Raw genomic sequence first — 21,528 nt, forward strand, 5'->3', positions numbered from 1 at the left:
TGAAAATTAGGTCGCTGATGATTCATACATGGTCAACATATTTCAGACAATTTAGGAAAGAAAGTGAACCTTTAAGACCCATCCTGATTCTGTCAACAGACTGGGGATATGTAGACGTGCATACTTTGTGTGCCAAGAATTTTTATGGAGAGCAGTGGGCACATGGTTTGTCATACAATGTGCTTTTATTTTTAAAGCCCATCTTCTTTAGTATATTCTTTGCTTGAAGTTGGAAAAATTGCTCCTTTGCCAAAGAATTTAATTAGAATTATGTCATATCCAAACCAAATTTTGAGTATTTGTTAACAGCGCCTGCCAAAATACTTTCCAAGAAAAAAGGTTTTGTGACTAATAGAAATTTTATGCAAAATTTCCTTCTTTTTTTTCAAAAAATGTGTTTTAATATTTCAGGTTTCAATAAAAGCCAGTAACTATATTACATAAATATGCATTATCTTAATGTCACTTGCAGGAACAGCAATTTCATGATAATTTCTGTTTTGAAGCATCATTGAGCTGATCTTAATGGGTCATTCTGACCTGCAGTACATTATTTCAGTAGTACTCTGACTAAAAGTTGAAATATGTCTTACTTTCAATAGCATTAACCCTACCTCTTGATTCCTCATAGCTTAGATATTGACTTTAGATACAGATCACTGAAATGCCTGTTTAGCTCAACTTCAAAGGCAAGTTAATTCCCAAGCAAGTGTTGAAGAGAAAAAAGTATTCAGCAGCCGTGAAAGCATGGATGTTTTAGGTAGAGAAGAAAGGGTTTATTCTTCACCACTACCTTCCTTTCATAACTTTAGATTTATATTCAGCTGGAGGACTTGGACTATGAAGCAAGGGCTAAGAAACAGAAGAGCAATGAAGCATCATGTCCCGAACTAACTGGGATAAATAACAGATTGAATTCTGACTTGTTCCCAGCTCCTGGGCTGCGTTTAATTTTCTTTACAGTAAACTCTCTTTGGAAGACTAAGATAAAAGAAATATTTTCTATATTAGCAGGAGGATAATCAGAGGTGCTTTATTAGGTTTCAGTCCTGGAAGAACCTTCTGAATGAATTCTTCAACTATTTTAGCATGCATGTCTGTGGTATAATGAACATCATCTATGTCTCTAAATTTATGTCCTCTCAAACCTTTGATGTCTGTAGTTTTGAACATGAGTTTTTTCATGATAACTGTATTTCTCACTTCTCCCCTCAAAAAAATTGCCACTCAAAAATTTTACTGCTTCACTTAATTCAGTTGTAGTACGCAACATGTCTTTTATTTGAAATATTTACAAATAGCAACAAAAAAGCCTCAAAAACAAGTAATTGATATTTTTTGCAAGCAAGGAGAATGAATGAAACTGTCCATACTGATGGACACAGTCACAGTCTCAGTGAAAAGTTTTCTTTTGATCCCAGGACTTTAATAAATTCTTATTGAATCATACACAACAAGAATATTTTTGTGGGGTTTTGTTTCTATTAATATAAGCAAATCTTCAGGCAGTAACACCAGTCTGACTGCTCTGATGTTGTGCTTTGCACAGTTTGTAAACAATTACATGTCTTAAAAAAATAAGGCCTGGAAAACACTGTCCAACAGGAAGTCCAAGGACTATATCCAACCTGTCTGGATGTTTCAGACCATCCTTCCTTTTTCCTCAGGATTCCAGACAGAGAAGTTCTCTTATAAATGGATGTTGGTTAGGCACCCCAGATCTGCTTCTTGTTGGTTAGGCACCCCAGATCTGCTTCTTATCAGCAATCAGAAAGTTGGAAGTAGGTAGGAAAGCACATGGGAATCACTGAAGAGGGTAAATGTTCTAGCTGCAGCAGCCAACGTGCATTAGCTGGAGAGAAGCCAAATGCAGAAAACCAACCCCTGTCATTAACCACTGGTTCAGTCTCTTGCTAGGAAAGGTTCAATGCAGAACTACATCTGTGTCTTTGCAACCTTAAAAATAATACATGACAATTATTTCAAGAATGGGGGAATTCAGAGCTATGGTTTTTGAGCACTTTTCTGGTGGGAAGACCTAAATAACACAGTTTCAGAAGATGCAGTTTCTGCCAAACACAAGTTCAAATTCTGATTTACTGTTCCTTGCCAAAAAGCTAGACTCACTTTGGCTACAACTATTTTTACGTGTACACACTGATAATCGGAACAACTTTCTAGAGAATGGGATGTACCTTTCCCATTCATAAAGATGTGAAGTGCTTATCCTGGAGGACAAGTAAAAGTTGAAGTAAATGGCTTTATCTTTGATGTTCTGGATCTAATATGAAAAACCTCACAAGTATGCAATTGAGTGGCTAAGAAAAAGATGCTAAATACACAGAAAATATATATGTTTAACATTCTAAAAAATTTCAATGCACACCTTTCTTACTAAGCTCTTTCTGGATGGAAAAGACATAAATTCTGTATTTTTCAAATAAGGAATTACTTTCTTGGTAAAACAATCAGAGGGAACACAATAAACCTGAAATGATCACCACTGAACTGAGGTCCAAAGTTCTCCACACAGAAAGAAGTCCAGTTCCCCGCCCCCACCAGCCAAACAGACTGTGACTTCCAGCATATCTACAGCCACTGCTGTCCCTGTCTGGGTATGAGAGAGAGGGATGCTAAATATCAGTGCATGCACAGAGTGCTGTGTCTGCCCTGTTCCCTTTCAGTGGCCAGCCAGGGGGTTACCCTTTTGCTTTTCTGTACCTGCCCTGCCTTGGCTGAAGGGGAAAGTCTTCTGGAGCATGAGGGCATGATCCAGTGGGGAGAGAGCCTGCAGCAAGGGCAGATATTAGCAGATGCCTGAAAGAAGCAGAAAATGACAGAGCCAAGTCTTTGAAGCAAGAAATTCTTTCTTAGTGACCCAGAGACACCAAGGGTGAGGTTGTGCAAGACAGCAGGGTAAATCAGACAGCTTGCTGCCACCAAAAGTGAGTGTTTTGTGCTGTTTCAGAAAGCTGGGGGTGTCTAACAAACAGAAGAGCTTATGCAAAAAAAAGGAGCAGACAACTGCAGTCAGAAGCGAGAAGTAAGCCTAGCCTTTGGGGCAGCCATGGGCTCAGATTTCGCAGGAATGTTCAGCCTGCGTGGGGCCTGCTGCAACCCAAAATGCCACAAAATGTTGCTGGACTGAGACAAAGAATGTGAAGAGAAAGGTCTGTTGTATTCTTATGTTCTCATTCAGAATAAACTGAGTTTCTGTATTTTAAACATTTGACTATCCAAGTTTAGCTAAATGTAAATGTAGCCTTTAGAAATTTACAGTCGTCTCAGTGATTACGGTCTGTCCACTGTAAAAAAAAAAAGGTCTAGATAGGATCACCTCTAAGCTTTGGACAACTGAAGATCCTTTCACAGTGTTTAAAGGTACCCTAGTCTGGATTACTTGGGATTACACGGAGCAGCTCTGCAAGGAAATTTGAGGGAACATTTGTCTTTGGCAGAGATGAGGGAAGGCAACAGTAGCCTATGGAGCCACGACTGAAAAAGGATGTGTATCCTTAGTGTTTGTAAATGGCACTTTATCACTTCACATTCAGAAATGTATAATCACCCCTTTAAAGCCTACATACAGCCTCAGAAAAGACATTTTACACAGGAAATTAAAAACTAATCTGTATGAAAATGCTATATAGTTTCAGAACAAATCAAAAAGATTTAGCCTTACTTCGAAAAGGCACAAGCAGGGCAAGATATGAGAATGAATTATCTTCTTAAAGACAAGTTTTTCATTATCTGTAACAGGACTGGAAACAAATATGAAGTAAACATTTTACTAGAAAAACATAGTTCAATAAATTATAGATGAAACTAAATAAAACAAAGGAAAAATATATAAAACTGCATGCCTTAGGAAGGGACTTTCATTACAGACAAGGTTTCCAGCTTGTACGCTCATAAGACTACATAGACTGAGAGGTCAGAAGAAGGAAATCCTTTAAGTAGGGTAACATCAGATGAGAAACTATAAGATTTCACAAATCAGAAAAGACTGATGACTGTATTTCTATAAGTAAATCCAAAACAACCTGGATGACAACTTTGTGAAAAGGAAATACAATTGATCAATTTCTGAATTTTTTTTTTTTTAAATTGGAGGAATCAGTTAAAAGTAACAGTCTTCACAGACTAAAATGATTTGGGTTCCATCCAAGGCTTTCACTAGTTCTCAGAAGAGTTTCTGTGCAACCATTACCTTGTCTACTAATAACCAAATCCAGTTTCAGGCTTTTAATCATCAAGAGAGTCTAAGATCATCTCCTCAAGTCATATTGCAAAATTTCTGTGAAAAATGTTGTTTACAAGCCAAAAGTCCTTTCCCTCTGTAGACCTGAAAGTTTGGCTGTACCCCTCCCAGCTTACCCATAATTCACCACCACATCATCTAATTAAGTGAGTTGAATCTAGAGCATATTATATTTATAATAAATCACATAAAGCATTTTCTAACATAGTTTTTTTAAGATTGGTTGGAAATTTGAGATGCTACAATTCAGACATCAAATTATCACTACATTACCTATGATATTTACATAAGACAGTTTTATACCTTTTCTGTATGAGAAAAAATAAAAGAATTCGGGTGGAGCATTTAAGGAGATGTAATGCAGATCAAATATGAACTTCCCCCCCCTGCCCCGCCTCAAATGGCCTGCTGTTTTTCTATGTGATTTGGAGAACAGGTGGAGGTAACCACTAAACCCAAATGCTGGGACTGAAAGGCATGGGAAGGGAGAGGAAAAGGGTCCAAGAGTCTGGGTGGCAGGTGAGCCTGTAGCTCCACCCGGCACCAAGAAATTACCTACATCCTGCAATGAAGAAAACCTATGGAAGCACCCTCCGTCTTCCTCCAGGGAACAACCCCCACTCCTGCTCCTCCACAGAAATCTGAATTCATCATGGGCATTGTTGCTGTGTTATGTACAGCCATACAATTCTGTACTGCAGCAACAGACACTTCATCAAGCAAGAAAGACTCACCCATTTTAGGAAAGCTAAAATCATCACTTCTGGTTTACAAGAACTTCAGAGTTTCCAAAGTTTCTGGACTGCTAAGGGCCCTTCAGCTGCAAAAAAATCTTTGCAGAAGAAAAAAACAAACCAACAGACCTTAAGATGTCACCTCTTTATCTTAATAAATGCCTTTTGAATATTTCAGTGACTTTTTTTCCATTTCTGATCAGGCTTGTTCCCTTCTTTAACTCCTTGTTCAACTCCTTGTAGACATTGAGATTACACCATGTTTTCTGTTGTCTCTATAGCTTTTTATGTCACCATATAGTCAATTTTATAGGGTCTGTACTAAGTAACAGGTAAAAATGTTAATAGTTCCAAAATTACGGGTCATGGTTGCTTGCCAATTTTCATCCATGGAAGCCCAGAATAAGAAAAAGTTATACTCTTCTGGAAATGGAAACCTACAAATCCAGAATCATCAGGTTCAAACAAACATGCCTCTCCACACAGAACTTTTTTTGCATGTGCAGCTCTTGCACACACATTTAGAAAATCTGCCTGGGAAGCAGGCTTTGAGTGGCCTTTCAGAGCTGAATCTGCATCACTTCCCATTATCCCTGTCACACAGACGGGGCACAGCGCATGGCAGCCAGAGCACATCCCACTGTCCAGCCAGGTGCACAGCAGCCAGGGGCACTTGGGCAGCCCCAGCCGAGGCATCAGACACTCTCCTGGGGGAGGTGATGGGCTGAGGTGGTCAGCATGTGAGTCTGTGGATAGGTCCAGCTTGGCCAGTGGCCAGGCAGGGCAGACTCGGAGGAGCTGAAGCCTGACCCTGCTGCACCATCACTGGAAAAGGGGCTGACAGTCTGGAGCAGGGGTTGGCATGGAGGCCTGGGCCATGGGCAGGGTAGAGGTAGTCCCAAGGAGCTGTTCAGGGACAGTCAGCACTTTGACAGTGACTTAAGAATTTCCCAGTTTTGTTAATTACATTTGTGGTTTCTGTTTGATCAGTATTTAATCTTAGTTCAGTGTAAGAGTCCTGCTGATACATCTACCTAGGAATATGGCAGAGGAATCCCTCTTCCAAGGAACCAAATTCCATTTGCCAGACAGACACCTCCTTGGCTTTTGTGGCATCCTACAAGACTGGTTGTGATAAGGGTGATGAGACAAGGTTGTGACATTCTGCATCGATGTAGCAAGGACATCGACATCAGCAAGGAGGGTGTGGAAAACATACCTATGTAGCATAAGTGAATCTATTGTCAAATAAATGCCATTCTCTAGTTTAGCTAGTTTAGCTTAGGGTCATCAAGGGCCTTCTTTCCTTCAGTCCTCCCATTTGAATGTTGTGGTTCTTCCTACTTGCCATTTCCCAGAGGGTCCAACAGGAGCAAAACCCTCCAAAAAGCACATAGCTGTTTGTCACTTAAGAGTTCATGGCTCTTTGAGCTTGAGAAGTTCCACCCTTTGCCATACCAATGTGTGAAGTTTGCCGAAGTGTTAAAGGCCTCTCTGACCTGCCAACACCGTGGCAGCTATGATGGATCTAAACCTAGACTAACACATTCTACCTATTCTACAGACATTTGGTAGTTCAGACCCACACCATATATCCATGTCAAGTCCACTCTGTGCCAGAGGAGAGGCTCTGTGTTGATCCCTCTCTCTCACCAACAAGACCTGCAGGGGCCTCATTCATCATTTCAGGCCAAGAAGCAGAGACAGGGATGCCACCAGACTGGTGTCATGATGTCTGTTCACCATCTCCGTTCTGAAAGGATGCCAGGCATTCACTTGAGGTATACACACATTTTATTTGGTTACATCAATCAAAGCACAAGGTCTAGACCCCAGACACATCTAAGAATTACCTACCAAATTCTTGGAGGTACCAGGTAGTTCTCTGAGGGGTTTCTCTCTTCTCTCATAGGAAGGAAAAATGGTGACTATCCGCCTTTGGAGAATCACCTTTGGAACATGACTTACTGTTATGCTATTCATCTGCTTATTTTCAGGCCTTGCAGTACACATCATATTTTATCTTTGCTGCCATCTTTGTTCCTCCTAAGGAATTTTGAAATTTCCGGTCCATTTCTTCATTCTGAGCTTTAGAGAAGATGTCTCTTCAGTTTCCAATAACCCCTGTGTATGAGTACCAAAACCTGAAGGGAGATGCTCTAGAGAGAAAATAATATCTAGGCAGCAGTGGGGCAGAGTGATTGACTACACAAGGCAGGAAGGATCACATTAATTGCCCTGAGAGGTCTGATTGCCTGGGAGAGGAAAGGATCAGAAGCAAAGGCACTAGCCAGACAACAGGGAGCATTGCTGGTTAGCTGCCTGCAAGTGCTCCCTCCCCAGAAGGTGACTTCATGAAGCTTTTACATAGAAAAAGGGGAATCTGGTTTTGTCACAAGGGAAAGCTCATTCGTGAATTACTTCCTCTGAAGGAAGTGGTATAGAGGAGATTGGCTAAATCCCTCTTCCTCCAGGGAGTGGTGAAAGAAATGGATTTTAAAAAGCCCATGTTGCAATACAAAGAAACCAAAGACTCTTGAGGTTGTGGGGAGCTCCACTGACATGTCCATTGAGAGGAGACATATAAAGCTCTTGCTGAGTGTGTAACAGGAAGATGCCAGTGCCGGTCCTCACCTTGGCACCTCACTTACCTAACTAACCAGGACCACTACAGAAGAAGACAACAACACAAAAGCAATGACTGAGGACATTAAGACTGGCACTCTGATAAAGCTTCTCACAAACAATCCTCAAATTCTGTGCACAGCAGAAGATTTCTGTACAGGTGGCACCACAGTAGAGAACTCACCCACACCATCCAATGAGTTCATGTCTAAGTAAAGTGACATGCTTGAAACCCCTTCTGGAGTTCTCCTTCTGAAGGCAGGTCTCCATTTGCAGAGACTTACCTTTCTGGAAGAGTATGTCCCCAAACTTTCCATGGGTTTCACTGGATTTCTCTTTCATAGATTTGAAACTGGTCTTGGCAATTCTGGAAAAATCTTCCTCACACAGGGAAAATCCAAATAAGGAAGCAATCTTTTTCATCCCCAGTACTGGGCCCTGTCCAAAGGAACGTAGCACAGAGGTGGGACCAAGAGATTTGACACTGTGGCTGTGGAATGGAGCCAGCACCCTGTGGGAAGCCCAGCAGGGGAAGCTCTCTCACAATGTCACCAAGGAATTCCAAGAGCTCTAACAGAAAACCCTCCAGGCCAGGAAAGCTACACATTCTGGGCCCAGTTTCAAGGCCTTTGCTTCTTTCCCAAAATCTGTGCCTCTGCCAAATAAAACTTCTTTCACAAATAGGCAAGGCTATCCTCCTCCTGACATCCATGGGCTTGTCCCAAACATAAATGACTAGAAGGCACATCCTTCTAAAGGGGCAGACAGACTTGGCCCAAGAGTTTCTACTTTCCCACACCCATACATATCAGGAGGGATGCACAGCACACTCATCAAGGAAAAGCTGGGTGAAATGCCACACCTCTTTGACTTCCTCGTAGCTTATTGTCATGATCCTCTCGTTGTCAATGTATTTGTTCCATTCCACTAGGTGGTCAAAGTAGGATCCCCAGGCCACTGCAAACAAAGAAGAGGCACAACTGTCCAGAATACTCCCCAATACAAACCCTTAACCAAATCAGAGGAATCAGCCCAGACAGCTTTCTAAGTGTGGCTTTCGAATGGTGAAGGGGTGACCACCTCAACATATCTGTTCTTTCTCCTGAGGTCAGTGCAGCATGGCCAAGGCCTGTCCACTTGATACGGTAAACCACAAGCTCTGTTGTGGGAATGGAAAAGTTAGGCTAAAGCTTTCTCATGATCTCTCTATTTTAAGTGCGAGACAAAACTCTGATTCTCTGGTACTCTGTTTCTGCCGTAATAAGGGCCTGTCTGCCTGTTCTGTCAGTGCCTTGGTAAGGTATGTCACAGAAGGACTCCCATGCACAAGGCCCTGTGTATGCCACTCATGTTAGGAGAAATGCCAGAGTCTGTAGGGCAAAGTACATTTTCCATTCATTAAGTCTGCAAAGTACTCATCCCAGGAGGTGAAGGATGGCATCACTGGTAGTTTGTTGCAGAATTGGTAATAGGAGACAACCATGTCCTTGGGGTTCTGAACTAGCACAAGGATCTAGAGGAAGAAAACACATCTTTTGACTGATCAAAATGCCATCTTCTCGACATATCACAGAGTCATTGAATCACAGAATCATTTAGGTCATGAAGTCTAACCATTAACCAAGCACTACCAAGTCCATTGCTAAACCATGTCTGGAAATACCAGATCTACATTTTTATAAAATACCTTCAGGAACAGTGACTCAAACACTTCTCTGGCAGCCAGTAATGCTCGGCAACCCTTTCTATGAAGAAATTTTTTTCTCATATCCAGAGCTAAACCTCCCTCAGTGCAACTTGAGGCCATTTCCTTTTGGCCTGTCACTCATTACTTAGAGAAGAGACCAAGCCCCACCTAGGTACAACCTCCCTTCAGATGGCAAGGTCCTCCCTGACCCTCCTTTTCTCCAGGCTAAACAACCCCAGCTCCCTCAGCTGCTTCTCCTAAGACTTATGCTCCAAACCCTTCATCAGCTTCAGTGTCTTTCTCTGGACACACTCCAGGACCTCAGTGTCCTCCTTGTAGTGAGAGGCCCAAAATGAGACACAGTGCTCAGTGTGTCACTTACCAATGCCAGGTACATGGGGACAATCACTATCCTGGTGCTGCTGACCACACTGTTATTGATTCACGCCCAGGATGCCACTGGCTTTCTTGTCCACTCAGGCACAGTCCTGGCTCATGTTCAGTCACTGTCAACCAGTGCCCCCAGGTTCTTTTCCACTGGGCAGCTTTCTAGCCACTCTGTCCCGAGTCTTTAGTGTTGCATAGAGTTGTTGTGACCCCCATTTTGTAGGACCCAATACATATCTTATTTAACTTCATACAATTGGCCTCAGCCCATTATCTGTTCAAATCCCTCTGCAGAGCCTCCTATCCTCCAGCAAATCAACACTCCCGCCCAACTTGGTGTTGTCTGCAAGCTTACTTGTCCACTAAAATGCACCAGACCATCCAATTATGGTCTAATTCCTTTTCTTGAGTAAGAAATCAGAGCTTTGGAAGATCACTTGTTGCTAATCTAAGCTTCGGGCTGAAAACAAGAAGCTTTTCAGTGATTCCCTCAAGACAGTTCTGACCTATTTCCAATCCAGACAAATGAGTTCATTATGTACTGAACAAAAGAGCCACAAACAGTCTCTAGATGTACCCTAGTTTCTCTCTGCAGTAATTCCCATCTAAGATTATCTTAGCCACACAGTCTGTGGTGGGCTTTCCACAGGTACCCTGGTTTTGAAGGCAAGTTAAAACAGACAGAATTACTCCTTGCCTTGCTTAGGTTTCTACCACCAACCTGGAAGCATCTTTCTGAAGGAGATCTGAAAGGACATTCAGCAACAAGCCCACCAATAGCCAGCAAAGCTGCATGTGGGTGTCATGGGACAGACAGAGAGAAACAGCAAGCATTTCTCACAGCAGCTTGTGAGAACTTTCAGGGAGTCGTAAGGACTTGTTAGTATAAACAATCTGCAGGTGGTGTTTTTCTACTTCGTCTGTTTTTTTCAAGGATGGTGTATGAGGAAAGTGTTTTTGTTAATTAGCCAAATAGAATGTACCATATCACTCTAGATAAACCGTGCGGTTCTCTTCAATAAAGCCTTCTTTCCTCTTTCTACAGTACTGCCTGTTGCCTGTTCCTGTGTCATTCTTGGCACAAGAGTGACAGCTGCAGCTGGAATAGGACCTTTGTTCACAGTCTTGGCACACAGAGCTGTCTCTTCAACCTTGTAAATGTGGCTGTGTATTGACCAGCTCAAGTGAAAATGCAGAAAAGACATCTCATACAGAGGAAAGCTAATTTAGGATAGAAAGACTTTGAAGTGTGATGCAAAGAGAAGACTCACCTTAGCCTTGCTTTGGAGAATGGATGAAGGCAGGACATCAGGTCTCAGATGGGTTACTATAATTCTTCTGTAAGGAAGCTTCTTCATCCTCTTTAAAAAAAGTGAGAAAAAATGTGACAAGACAGATGTAGCTTATTCAGTGAGTTGTGCCTGTGCAGTTATTGCAGGCTATAAGAAAAGGTGAGACCAGAGATGTATCTTATCCCTTTGGAAACCCACAGGGATGCACTGGTGGTGTAGGCTTCTGCCAACCTCTCCCACCAAGCACTGTTTCACATGACACAGGCCTAAAATCAGGACACCTTCAAAAAAGGTCTTACTAATCAAACTTTTTAGGTCAATGGCAGGAGGACCCTGTGCCTTCTCAGCCCTGTCTCCCAGCTGAGGCCCTTGTGTTGGGACACCAGAGGCACTAGCACGTTACTTCTGCAGACCATGGCTGTTGTTAAGGCTCTAGGTTCTCCATTATCTCTGAGATCAGCCATTGTCTTTCAGCTATTAGTACCTGTAGGAAGAGTAGGGACAGTATTTTCCTGCTTATCTCATTTATCCCAGGATCCCCAAATTCTAGATGCTGAAATGTCTCTAGCTTCTTTTCAGCATTTATTCTCTCTTTCCTTTCCTCTTCTGTATATTTGGCATCTGCCAACTCCTTCACCATTTGTTCAAGCCAATTGGTTCCTGAAAGGATAAAGACACCAGCAGGATATCCATTCCACTTCACTTTTTCATGTAAACCTGGCCGATGGTATCCTGTCAAATTGGTTTCAAGTGAACCAGTTTGGTTCAGTGTTGTACTTTAACCTTTCAACAAGTGTGTGCACATATTCTCTGCAATGGAATGAATTTTCCCCATAGTAGCTGGTATGGAGCTCTGTGTTGAATTTGTGCTGACAACAATGTTGGTAACACAGAGATATTTTAGTTATTGCTAGGCAGTAATTACACAGTGGCAGGGCCTCCTCTGACTCTCACACTGAGCTGCCAGAGAGCAGGCTGCAGGTGCACAAGAAATTAAAAGGGGACACAGATGGGACAGCTGATCCCAACTGACCCAAGGAGTATTCTATTCCATATGGAGTCATGCTCACCAATAAAATTTGAGGGAAGAAGGAGGAAAGAGAGATGCTGACAGCTAAGGCACTTGTCTTACTATGTCTCCATCATGGGTGATGGAGCCCTGAGACAGCTGAACATTTCCTGGAAGGGTAGAATGAATTCCTTATTTTGCTTTGCTTGCACACATAGCTCTTGCTTGACATATTTAACTGTCTTTATTTCAACCCATGACTCCTCTCACTCTGTTTCTCTTCCTCATCCCCTTGCAGGTGAAAGAGTGAGTGGCCCTGTGGGGCCACTGAGTTGAGCCGTGAGTTGCCAGCTGAGGGTAAATCATGGCCCTGGTTAATAATCAGCAAGGGTGTGCCTACGGTCAACAGGGGCAGAGCTATTAAGCAGATACTGTGGAGTGCTACCCTGCTTGCTTCAGGGTCACATCACATCCCTTGGTAGAAGCAGAAGCAGACCTCTATTGCTCTTTCAACTCTTTTCAACTTCTCTATTTTTTGGTTACCTCGCACTACTGCCTGTGGAAATTACTCAAGACCAGTATGGCTCCCAGCACTGGGCCAGCTGAGTCATATCTTTTCTGTTTCTGCTTTCCTTCCACAGCGCTGTCTTTGGGAACACTCTGTTCCCTCTTCCCAACCAGCTTCAATTTATGGTTTCCTCATTATTGACACTGTTTGGTCCCATTCACAATTCCCAGCTAGGCTTCTGTAAGTGGCAGCACAAAGGTCATCAGCCAAGCCACCAGACCATCACGCTCCTGACACCATCTTTGCACCAGACTTGGTTGTCTTGGCTTCTGCAGCCTGGGAGAAATCGTGCGTGAGGATCTGGGCTCAGAGAGCAAAATCTCAGTTTTCAACTAACACCTCCTGCAGGGTTTAGGTGGATCCTCATACATATTACCCAGTTCTGCTTCTGTACAGCTCTAGAGGCTACACACAAAGGAAATGTGATAAGGATCAACCTCCTCTTTTTCTGCAAATGACATATTAAGATATTTCTGTAAAGCCAATAGGAAAAAAAAAATTAAGGATTCTGAAAGGTTCAGAGTAAAAGAAAGAGAAAATGTGTAAAACTCCTCGTGGCATTCATGTCTTTCCCATGTCTTTCCATTTAGATACAAAGGAAAGGATGTGATTATCCTGCTTTAGCTGGCACTGGTGTGTTCACCATTTGAATACTGTGTGCAGTTCCTAGACTGAAGCACAAATTATTTTGAGAATGTGGGGAAAGTCTTGCTGAATTTCCATTAAACTGCTGGGAGCTGGAGCAAATGAACTGCATAGAAAGGCTTGGTTTGCTCAGGCTGGAGACAGAAGAAAAAAGGTATGGGACACTCTCACTGCAGTCTTCCACTACTGCAGGTATTAATGAAGATGGAGACTCTCACAGCAAGAGTATGTCCGACAGCATTGATGTAAAAACCAACCAATAAAAACCCAACCCCCCCAAAAAACACTATTGTGGGAAAACACTGCAAAAGATTTCAATGGGTGGTGAACCTCCATACTCAAAAGTTTCAAAACCCTTGTGGACAAGGCCTTGAGCAACCAAACCTAACTTGGGATGTTAGGTCTTTCCCCTGCTTTGAGCAGGGGGTTGCATTATTTGAGCTCCAGATATGCCTTACAACTTAAATTCATGATTCTTTGATGTCTGATGCCATCATAAGTTTTTCTCAGGAATTTTTGCTGTTAAGAAGCAAGATGGCATTAAATAATCAACTTCAGGACTGTAGCACTGTGTACTTGACTACTGATCAAGAAAACACCTGATTTAGGATAACCTACCAGAATCAAATCATCACTCCTGGCTTCAAATGATTTCAGAGCTTCCAAAGTCTGCAGGCTGCTAATTGTAACTGGGTATAAAATACCTCTGTAGGAAAACAGCATGTCTTCTGCGGCCATCCTGTCATCCTCTGAAAAACATTTGTCCACCATTTCAATGATTCTTTCACTGTTTCTAGTCATGTCTGTATCCCTGTGTAAATCTACCCAAAGAGATACAGGCTGTCTTTCCACAATGCAGAAAAACTTTATGCAACATATGAGTAAATAGGACAGGGCGTTCAACCCAGGGTGAAGGTGCAAGTCATTGATTAACTCTGTACTCTGTTAAAACCTTTTGACATTACAGAACTCCATGAAGACTGACAAGAGAGACCTATGGCCTTTGCTACAACTAATACTAGGAACAGGAACTATTGGGGCAACAACTATATAAAAATATATTCAACATATAAAAATGTTGAATTAAACCAAATAAACACCTGTAAAGGATATTTCCTGAAATAATTATTGATTTGGAAATGAACTGAGGAAAGCACATGAGATGGAAGATGGGTTAATATAATTTTTTCTGGTTTGTTCATTCTCTTTAGAAGAAACAGACAAAAATGCAATATAAACATAATTTTCAGTGGAAATTTCTCTTTTTAGACATCATAGGAAACAAAAGAGACAAGACCAAAAAGAAAGATACTTTTTCTATTTTTTTTTTTGACAATTGGTAAGAACCTAGAAGTAATAAATTTTGAGAGCAACTGCTATTGTGTCAATTACGTGTTACCTTCAAAACAGATTCCCAAATTTTTCTGAATTGATTCTCACACTCACTACCTGCATCTCTGCTCGCTTTTCACTCCCTCAAAAGGTCACTCATCCATCAAGTTTCCTTGCCTACATTCATTTTTGACATAGCAGCTTGCCTTTTCCGTCCTCCCTTCTTCCACCTCCTTACCCCACTGAATGCAAGGGCCCACAGGGTATCTCAAATGGAGCAAAAGTACGAGGTGTTACTGCTCTGAACAGCTCTGTCCTTCAGAGTGAGATTGTTAAGGGCACAAAGGAACTTTGGGATGACATAGGAGAGGATAAAACTGCAGAATCAGGTCATGCTCTGATTTTCAATCAGATTAGCAAGACCAGAATAAGATCTGAACCTTTTTTTCTTGCACTGTCATCGTGTTAATCCTTGCTAAGTGTGAATCCTCAGGTGTTCTTATGGCAGCTGTTTTTATGCCTGACAGATTTACTGTCGTCAAGTACCTGTTCCCTTGGTTTCCCTTTTCTAAATACAGAGTTCTACACTTACCTTTACTAAACTTTGTGTTCCCTAATCTTCTCAATATGTTATGTTTCAAATTGTTTTGCCATTTTTCTTGTTACTTTCAGCCCTTTCTTCTGATCCTCAGGCTTAAAAGCCAGTCATTTATAATGCATGATATTAGTCTGCCCACCAGTGTTAAAACAAAACTGAATATGATCAGGATTCACCACTAAAAGAGATTGCTTTAATTGCCCTCCCAATTTTGCTGTCAACCAGTATATGCAGTGTGACCATAAGCATACTATTGCAACCAAGTTTGAAATACCGTGTTTTCTGCCGGGCTGTTGGGGTCCACTCCAGCTAGCTGTAGACCCTTACCCACACAATATTTCATAGATGAAGGCAAAAGACTGAGAAGCGCTTTTCTCCACATGTGAAACATTCTCCTTTATTCCAAGAGACACACCAGGTGGACAAACCCATGGGAGAAAGAGTTCCCTGGTGGCAGGGAAATTTTATACCCCGGGGAATGTGGACAGAGGAAGAGGTCTACAGCCAATGGGATACCAGTGAGGAGTGGCGAGGGGAGGACCTTCTTCACTCAGGAAGAGACCACCAGGGGCCACTGGGGTGTGTGAGGGAAAGATCATGTGCTGAGCAAAAAGGGATAACAAACCATGTGATATAACATAAGCTATACAGTGCAATATAAAACTATTCTGTGCAAATTCCTCATCACCCAGTGCAAAAGAACAGCTAAATAAACTAGTGCACCACAACACACGTTCATCATATCCATGTAAACAAGTGGATATTCATGAAACTATTGCTGCTGCTGACAGTGCTTCTAAATGCCTTTTATTGCTATTGTATGAATTTCTAAGTCTACTTTCAGTACTTTCATTTCTATAACCAATGTTTATATATTGCTATCTCCTCATAAATTTCTGTCTCTTTAGTCACAGGCCCTCCCCAATCCTCACCTCTTGTATTTTCTGTCAGTGGCTCATTTAAGGGTTAAGTAACATTAAAGAGGATCACCAACTTATTTAAAAATATTTATATTTACTATTTCATTTTCTTCAAAACGTTCCATGGTCAGTTGTTTTGTCATTTTTGCTACTACATTTCTATGTATCAAATTAAGGTGACTATTCTGTTTTGATTCATCCTTCACAAGTTTTTAAACACTGCTATTATGTATGTTCTCCTCCAGGAAACTGGAACCTTTCTGGTTGCTTATAGATAACTTATAGTTGTTCAAAGATGCCTTGTCCCAGGACTTTCTGCTGCTCTGCTTTTGAATTCATTCATTTATTTTCTAAATATTCTAAGTATTACTTCTAGCATTCCTATTTCTTTACAACACTCTGCATATCCACTTATGTCCAAGCAGAACCAACCAGTTTTAGAAGAGTGAAACAAAAAAATCTTTGAATATTTCATTCTTTTCATTTGCAGAATAAAACTCCAGAACTTGTAGAAGTTGTAAAACCTGTATGATTTATTTCAGCCCTGGACATATGCTCCCCAAGGACATGTGCACCCCTGAAAATTCCTGAGTCTACTTTATCCCCTATCGGTTTCTCTGGGTCTGGATTGAAGGCACTTGAGATGGTAGTTCATGTTCAGACTCAGGTGTTTATTATTTCTCAGTAAAACAGTCTCACAACTGTGAGTTCAGCAGCTTTTCATTAGAAGGCACAAAATGGCTAACAATCTCTTGTTACAAGGTCTTTTAAGACTAAACTATCCAATTAACAACTGATACCTAGATTATTTTCCCTTATAACCCAATAACTGATCCCAAAGAGCCTGCAATGCTCAAGATTTTTCTGCCAAATTGCAAAATGCCACCCAAACCCATGAAGAAGAAGAAAGAAAAAGAATGAAGAAACCAGGACAACACCCTGTGCCCTCCATCTTGCTCCCATCCATACTAAAAAACCCAAAACCTAAATTTCTTACCAAGAGACGCACTTATACTACACTCTATAATCTATTTCACACTTTTGTGGATTATAGTCTACCACGAAGTGTAGGAAACTTTCTCCATGAATGAGGGTCAAAGTCAGAGCTCCCCTGGGGGTCAAGACACCCCAGAGCAGACAGAGAAATATTCCCAGTGCCCTGGGTTTCCACAATCCCCTAACCTGTTGCATATGCCTAAAATACATATGTATTTTAGGCATATGTATATGTATTAAACTGTCTTATCATTTTTTACGAGCCTGCGCAGTTATTCAGCCAAGTAACCCAGATTCAGGTTTTGGTCTGTGCGGCCTCTTCTTATCTCTCTTCAGCTTGAATGCTTGCATTCCTTTCTAAGTAGCCTTGAATCTCCTTCCTACTCTCTGCCAGCCTTTTTGCAAGCACAGGCTTTAACAGACTAAACAAGCAGATTTCAGCTAAAACCAAAATTGGTTTCTACCCCAAGTTAAATTTCCAACCCCCTCTCACTTTTCAATTCTATCTTTTATTTTGCATCTTATTTGCTCAGGTGACGGATCTATAAATTGGGTGGGGCTTTTCCTGATTTTAATTAAACTAGACTTACAGAACCTTATTTTGCCTTTTTTTCCAGAACAGATCCCTGAATAAATGTGAAATACTGTATCTAAAGAGGCAAATGCCAATGGCAGTACAAGAGAGCTGGGTAGAGCAATGTCTCACATCATCACTCTTGACAACCCCACTATCTCAATAAAGGAGTTTTCAAGAAAGACACAAACAAAGCAGAGGGGTTCCAAGGGAGGACCACAAAGCTGAGAAGGCTCAGGGACAACCTCAGCACAGTTTCCAGAACTTAAAGGGCAGCTACAAAGAGGATAAAGATTCCCTATTCACCAGACACCACATGGAGAAGGAAAGAGGCAGTGGGTTCAAGTTGCAAAAGGGGAGGTTTAATCTTGATACATGAAGTATCAAGTAAGTTCTTTACAGCAAGAACAACCATTTGCAGAACAGTGCCTCCAGGAATGTGGTAGAATCCCCATGACTGGAAGTTTTCAATTTATGATATCGAGATAGCATCTCATCCAGGTTCCCTTGCCCATGAAAGGTTGTACAAGATGATTTTTCAAGGTCTCTTCCAACCTGGGCTGCTCTGTGATACTATAGAAAGCAGTGCCTCTTGCCTGTTAACTTCAGCCCAAAATCTTGTAGGTTAAGAAGGAAGTGAGTTTTTTGGGAGGTTGTGGTCAAACCAATCAGTGCTTGGATTTGAATATTGGCACCTGGTTTGGCCACTGAAGGTCTGGACCGCCTCTGAGAACACAGGGTAAAAGCAAGAACTCCCAGGAGAACTCTTTCTTGGTTCCAGTCCGTGAAGGAGCTCAGAGCTCCCCTGCCCAGCCAGGGCTGGCTGGGGGAGGGAAGCCATGAGGCCGGGTGAGGTAGGCTGGAGCCTCGGGCAGAGGAGGGGGTGAAGGCCTGGCAAGATGGAAGGGTTGAGAAGCACCGCCGCCCCCCCCCCCCCCCCCCACACAAGAAAGATAGAGAGTGCCTGTGCTGCCTTGGAATGTGATATCGTGCTGGCAGCAGGGCCGGCCAGAAGGAGAAAGAGATGCGGCACGAGAAGGCGCTCAAGGAGCTTGTTGAAGAACAATCAGCTAAAGGACATATTGAAGAGAAAACTACCCCTTGGAATTCTCCGGTCTTTGTGATAAAAAAGCCAGGGAAGGATAAGTGGCGGCTCCTCTATGACTTAAGGGAAATAAATGAGGTAATTGAGGATGTGGGGTCTCTCCAATGAGGGATGCCCTCTCCAACCATGCTTCCCCAGAATTGGCAATTGGCTGTCCTGGACATCAAGGATTGTTTCTTTCATATTCCCCTATGAAAGGGGGGGATGCCAGAGGATGCCCCACAGTTTGCCTTCTCGGTTCCTACCATCAATCGAGAAGCCCCAATGAAGCGTTACCACTGGAGAGTATTACCTCAGGGGATGAAATGCTCTCCATCTATCTGTCAGTGGTACGTGCCTTCATTGCTGTCCCCAGTGCACGCCCAGAAGAGGGAGGCAATCATCCTACACTACATGGATGATGTGCTTGTGTGTGCCCCCGATTGCCGTGCTGCTGTCCGAGTTTTTTCTCTACTCCCCCGGGCGGGGGAGGAGGCTGCACCGGCCGAGCTGAAGGCACAGCAGCTGACAGCCGGGGGGACACGGCCCAGATGCGCCGGGAGCGTCCGGGGAGCGCCTCAGCAGGAGGCAGCAGTGATCAGCAGGAAGGCGAAGTAAGAAAAGAGGGACTCTTCTCGGGCGCAAAGTCCAGAGTTTGATGTCTCCAGGGGAGCTAGCCGAGTCGAGACCACGAGGTGGGGTTACAGCCGATTATAAAGGGGGTGGAACATACAACACATCAACCAGTGAGGGAGAACTTGGGAGGGAATGAACTCATGAGAAACATGCCAGCTAGCCAATAGGGAATGTGACAGGGAGGGACTCTTGTTCCCAATCCAATCACCCACCGAAGAGGGGAGAACTTTCTGGAAAGAGGGAAGGGGACAGTGGGTGATGGACAGGAACTCGGGGAGGGATAGACAGAGGGTAACCAGGGGAACAGGGGAGGAGACAACAGATTGACACTCTCAAAAGGAGGGGTTGCCAGGGGGGGACCCCAGGACCGAATCATTATAGCTTTAGGGGGAAACTGAACAAACCAAATGAACCATGCATCACAACACCCAATGACATAACACTCCAAGACACACTTGACCTAGTGGTTAAAGTTTTAACCTCTGCTGGATTCCAAATGCAGGAAGACAAGGTTCAATGGATGCCACCTTCAAAGTACCTGGGCTTAGAGATCACTGGGCGGGCTGTTGTTCTGCAGAAATTGGAAATTAAGAGTGATCCCAAAACCCTAGCAGATCTCCATTCCCTGTGTGGGTCTTTAAACTGGGTCAGGCCTTGGCTGGGGCTCTCCAATGAGGACCTAGCTCCCCTCCTCAATTTAGTGAAAGGGGAGAGAGAGCTGGCTTCTCCCATAGAACTGACCCCAGAGGTAAAAACCGCCCTCCAAAAAGTGCAGAAGGCTTTGTCCGAGAGGCAGGCTCATCGTTATCAGCCCGAGCTGCCTTTCCAATTCATTGTTTTAGGAAAGTTACCATACATACACGGTTGATATTCCAGTCGTCTGAAGAACAAAAATATTCACTTTTAATCATAGAATGGGTTTTTCTCTCCCATCAGCGATCCAAAACCATTACACAGCCACAGGAGCTGATAGCTCAGCTGATCCAGAAGGCCAGGGTAAGACTGCATGAGCTGGCTGGATGTGACTTTTCATGTATTCATCTCCTGGTTAAACTCTCTAAGGAGGGAAGGAACTCTTCCGAGAGGTTGACCAAGGAGATGCTCGAGCACCTGCTCCAGAGCAATGCCAGTCTCCAGCTATGTCTGGACAGCTACAGTGGACAGGTACCAGTCCACGTCCCATCACACAAACTGTTTAACGAGGAATCCCACCTCATTGCTCTTGAAGATAAGGAGTCATAGGCCACTCAAAGCGCTTACAGTGTTCACTGATGCATCTGGGGCATCCCACAAGTCAGTGATGACTTGGAGAAATCCCCAGACTCAGCATTGGGAAGCTGATGTTGAGTTTGTGGAGGGATCGCCCCAGGTTGCTGAACTGGCTGCAGTTGTGAGAGCCTTTGAGAAGTTCTTCGAGCCAATTAACTTGGTTACCAATTCAGCCTACGTGGTGGGAGTAGTGTCCAGGGCGAAGCAGGCAGTTCTAAAAGGCATTGAGGACAAGCATCTCTTCAGGCTGCTTTCAAAACTAATTTATTTAGTTTTGCAGCAGTAGCATCTGTTCTATGTGATGCACGTGAGGTCACACACTGATTTGCCAGGTGAGATCGCAGAAGGTAATAGCAAAGCAGATTCCCTTGCCGCCCCAGCAGGAATGGCATGCCTTCCGGACATCTTCCAGCAGGCAAAGCTAAGTCACCAACAATACCATCAAAATGTACCAGGTCTAATTCGTCAGTTCTAGTTAACACAGAGTCAGGCTCAGGCCATTGTGGCCACCTGTCCCAATTGCCAGCTCCAGGCCATGCCATCACTTGGTGTTGGGGTTAACCCCCATGGCCTTGGGAGTTGCAAAGTATGGCACATGGATATCACACACATTCCCAGTTTTTGTCGCCTAAAATATGTGCATGTCAGCATAGACACATATTCAGGTGCGGTTTATGCCTCTGCCCACGCAGGGGAAAGGGCTGTGCATGCCAAACAGCACCTGGTGCAAGCCTTTTCAGTGTGGGGGATCCCTAGGTAGATTAAGACTGACAATGGTCCAGTGTACGCCTCCAAGGAGTTCCTAGAGTTTGATCAGCAGTGGGGAGTGGAGCATAAGGCAGGCATTCCCCACTCCCCTACAGGTCAAGCTGTGATCAAGCATGCCCACAAGACGCTCAAACAAGTCCTGG

At 43.1% G+C, this 21,528-nt stretch overlaps 1 protein-coding gene across 1 annotated transcript; it reads right to left on the reverse strand.

Moving 5' to 3' along the window:
• Positions 1-6,331: 6,331 nt before the first annotated feature.
• Positions 6,332-21,431, reverse strand: LOC135296956 (sulfotransferase 6B1-like). The gene is given in 7 exon segments (XM_064413961.1): positions 6,332-7,119; positions 7,905-8,058; positions 8,483-8,577; positions 9,007-9,133; positions 10,966-11,057; positions 11,509-11,646; positions 13,808-21,431. Coding segments are annotated over 7 exon segments (939 nt in total). The 5' UTR covers positions 14,010-21,431; the 3' UTR covers positions 6,332-6,988.
• Between the last annotated feature and the right edge of the window lie 97 nt (positions 21,432-21,528).

This window comes from Passer domesticus, chromosome 3, assembly GCF_036417665.1.
Source record: "Passer domesticus isolate bPasDom1 chromosome 3, bPasDom1.hap1, whole genome shotgun sequence".
NCBI classification, from domain to species: domain Eukaryota; kingdom Metazoa; phylum Chordata; class Aves; order Passeriformes; family Passeridae; genus Passer; species Passer domesticus.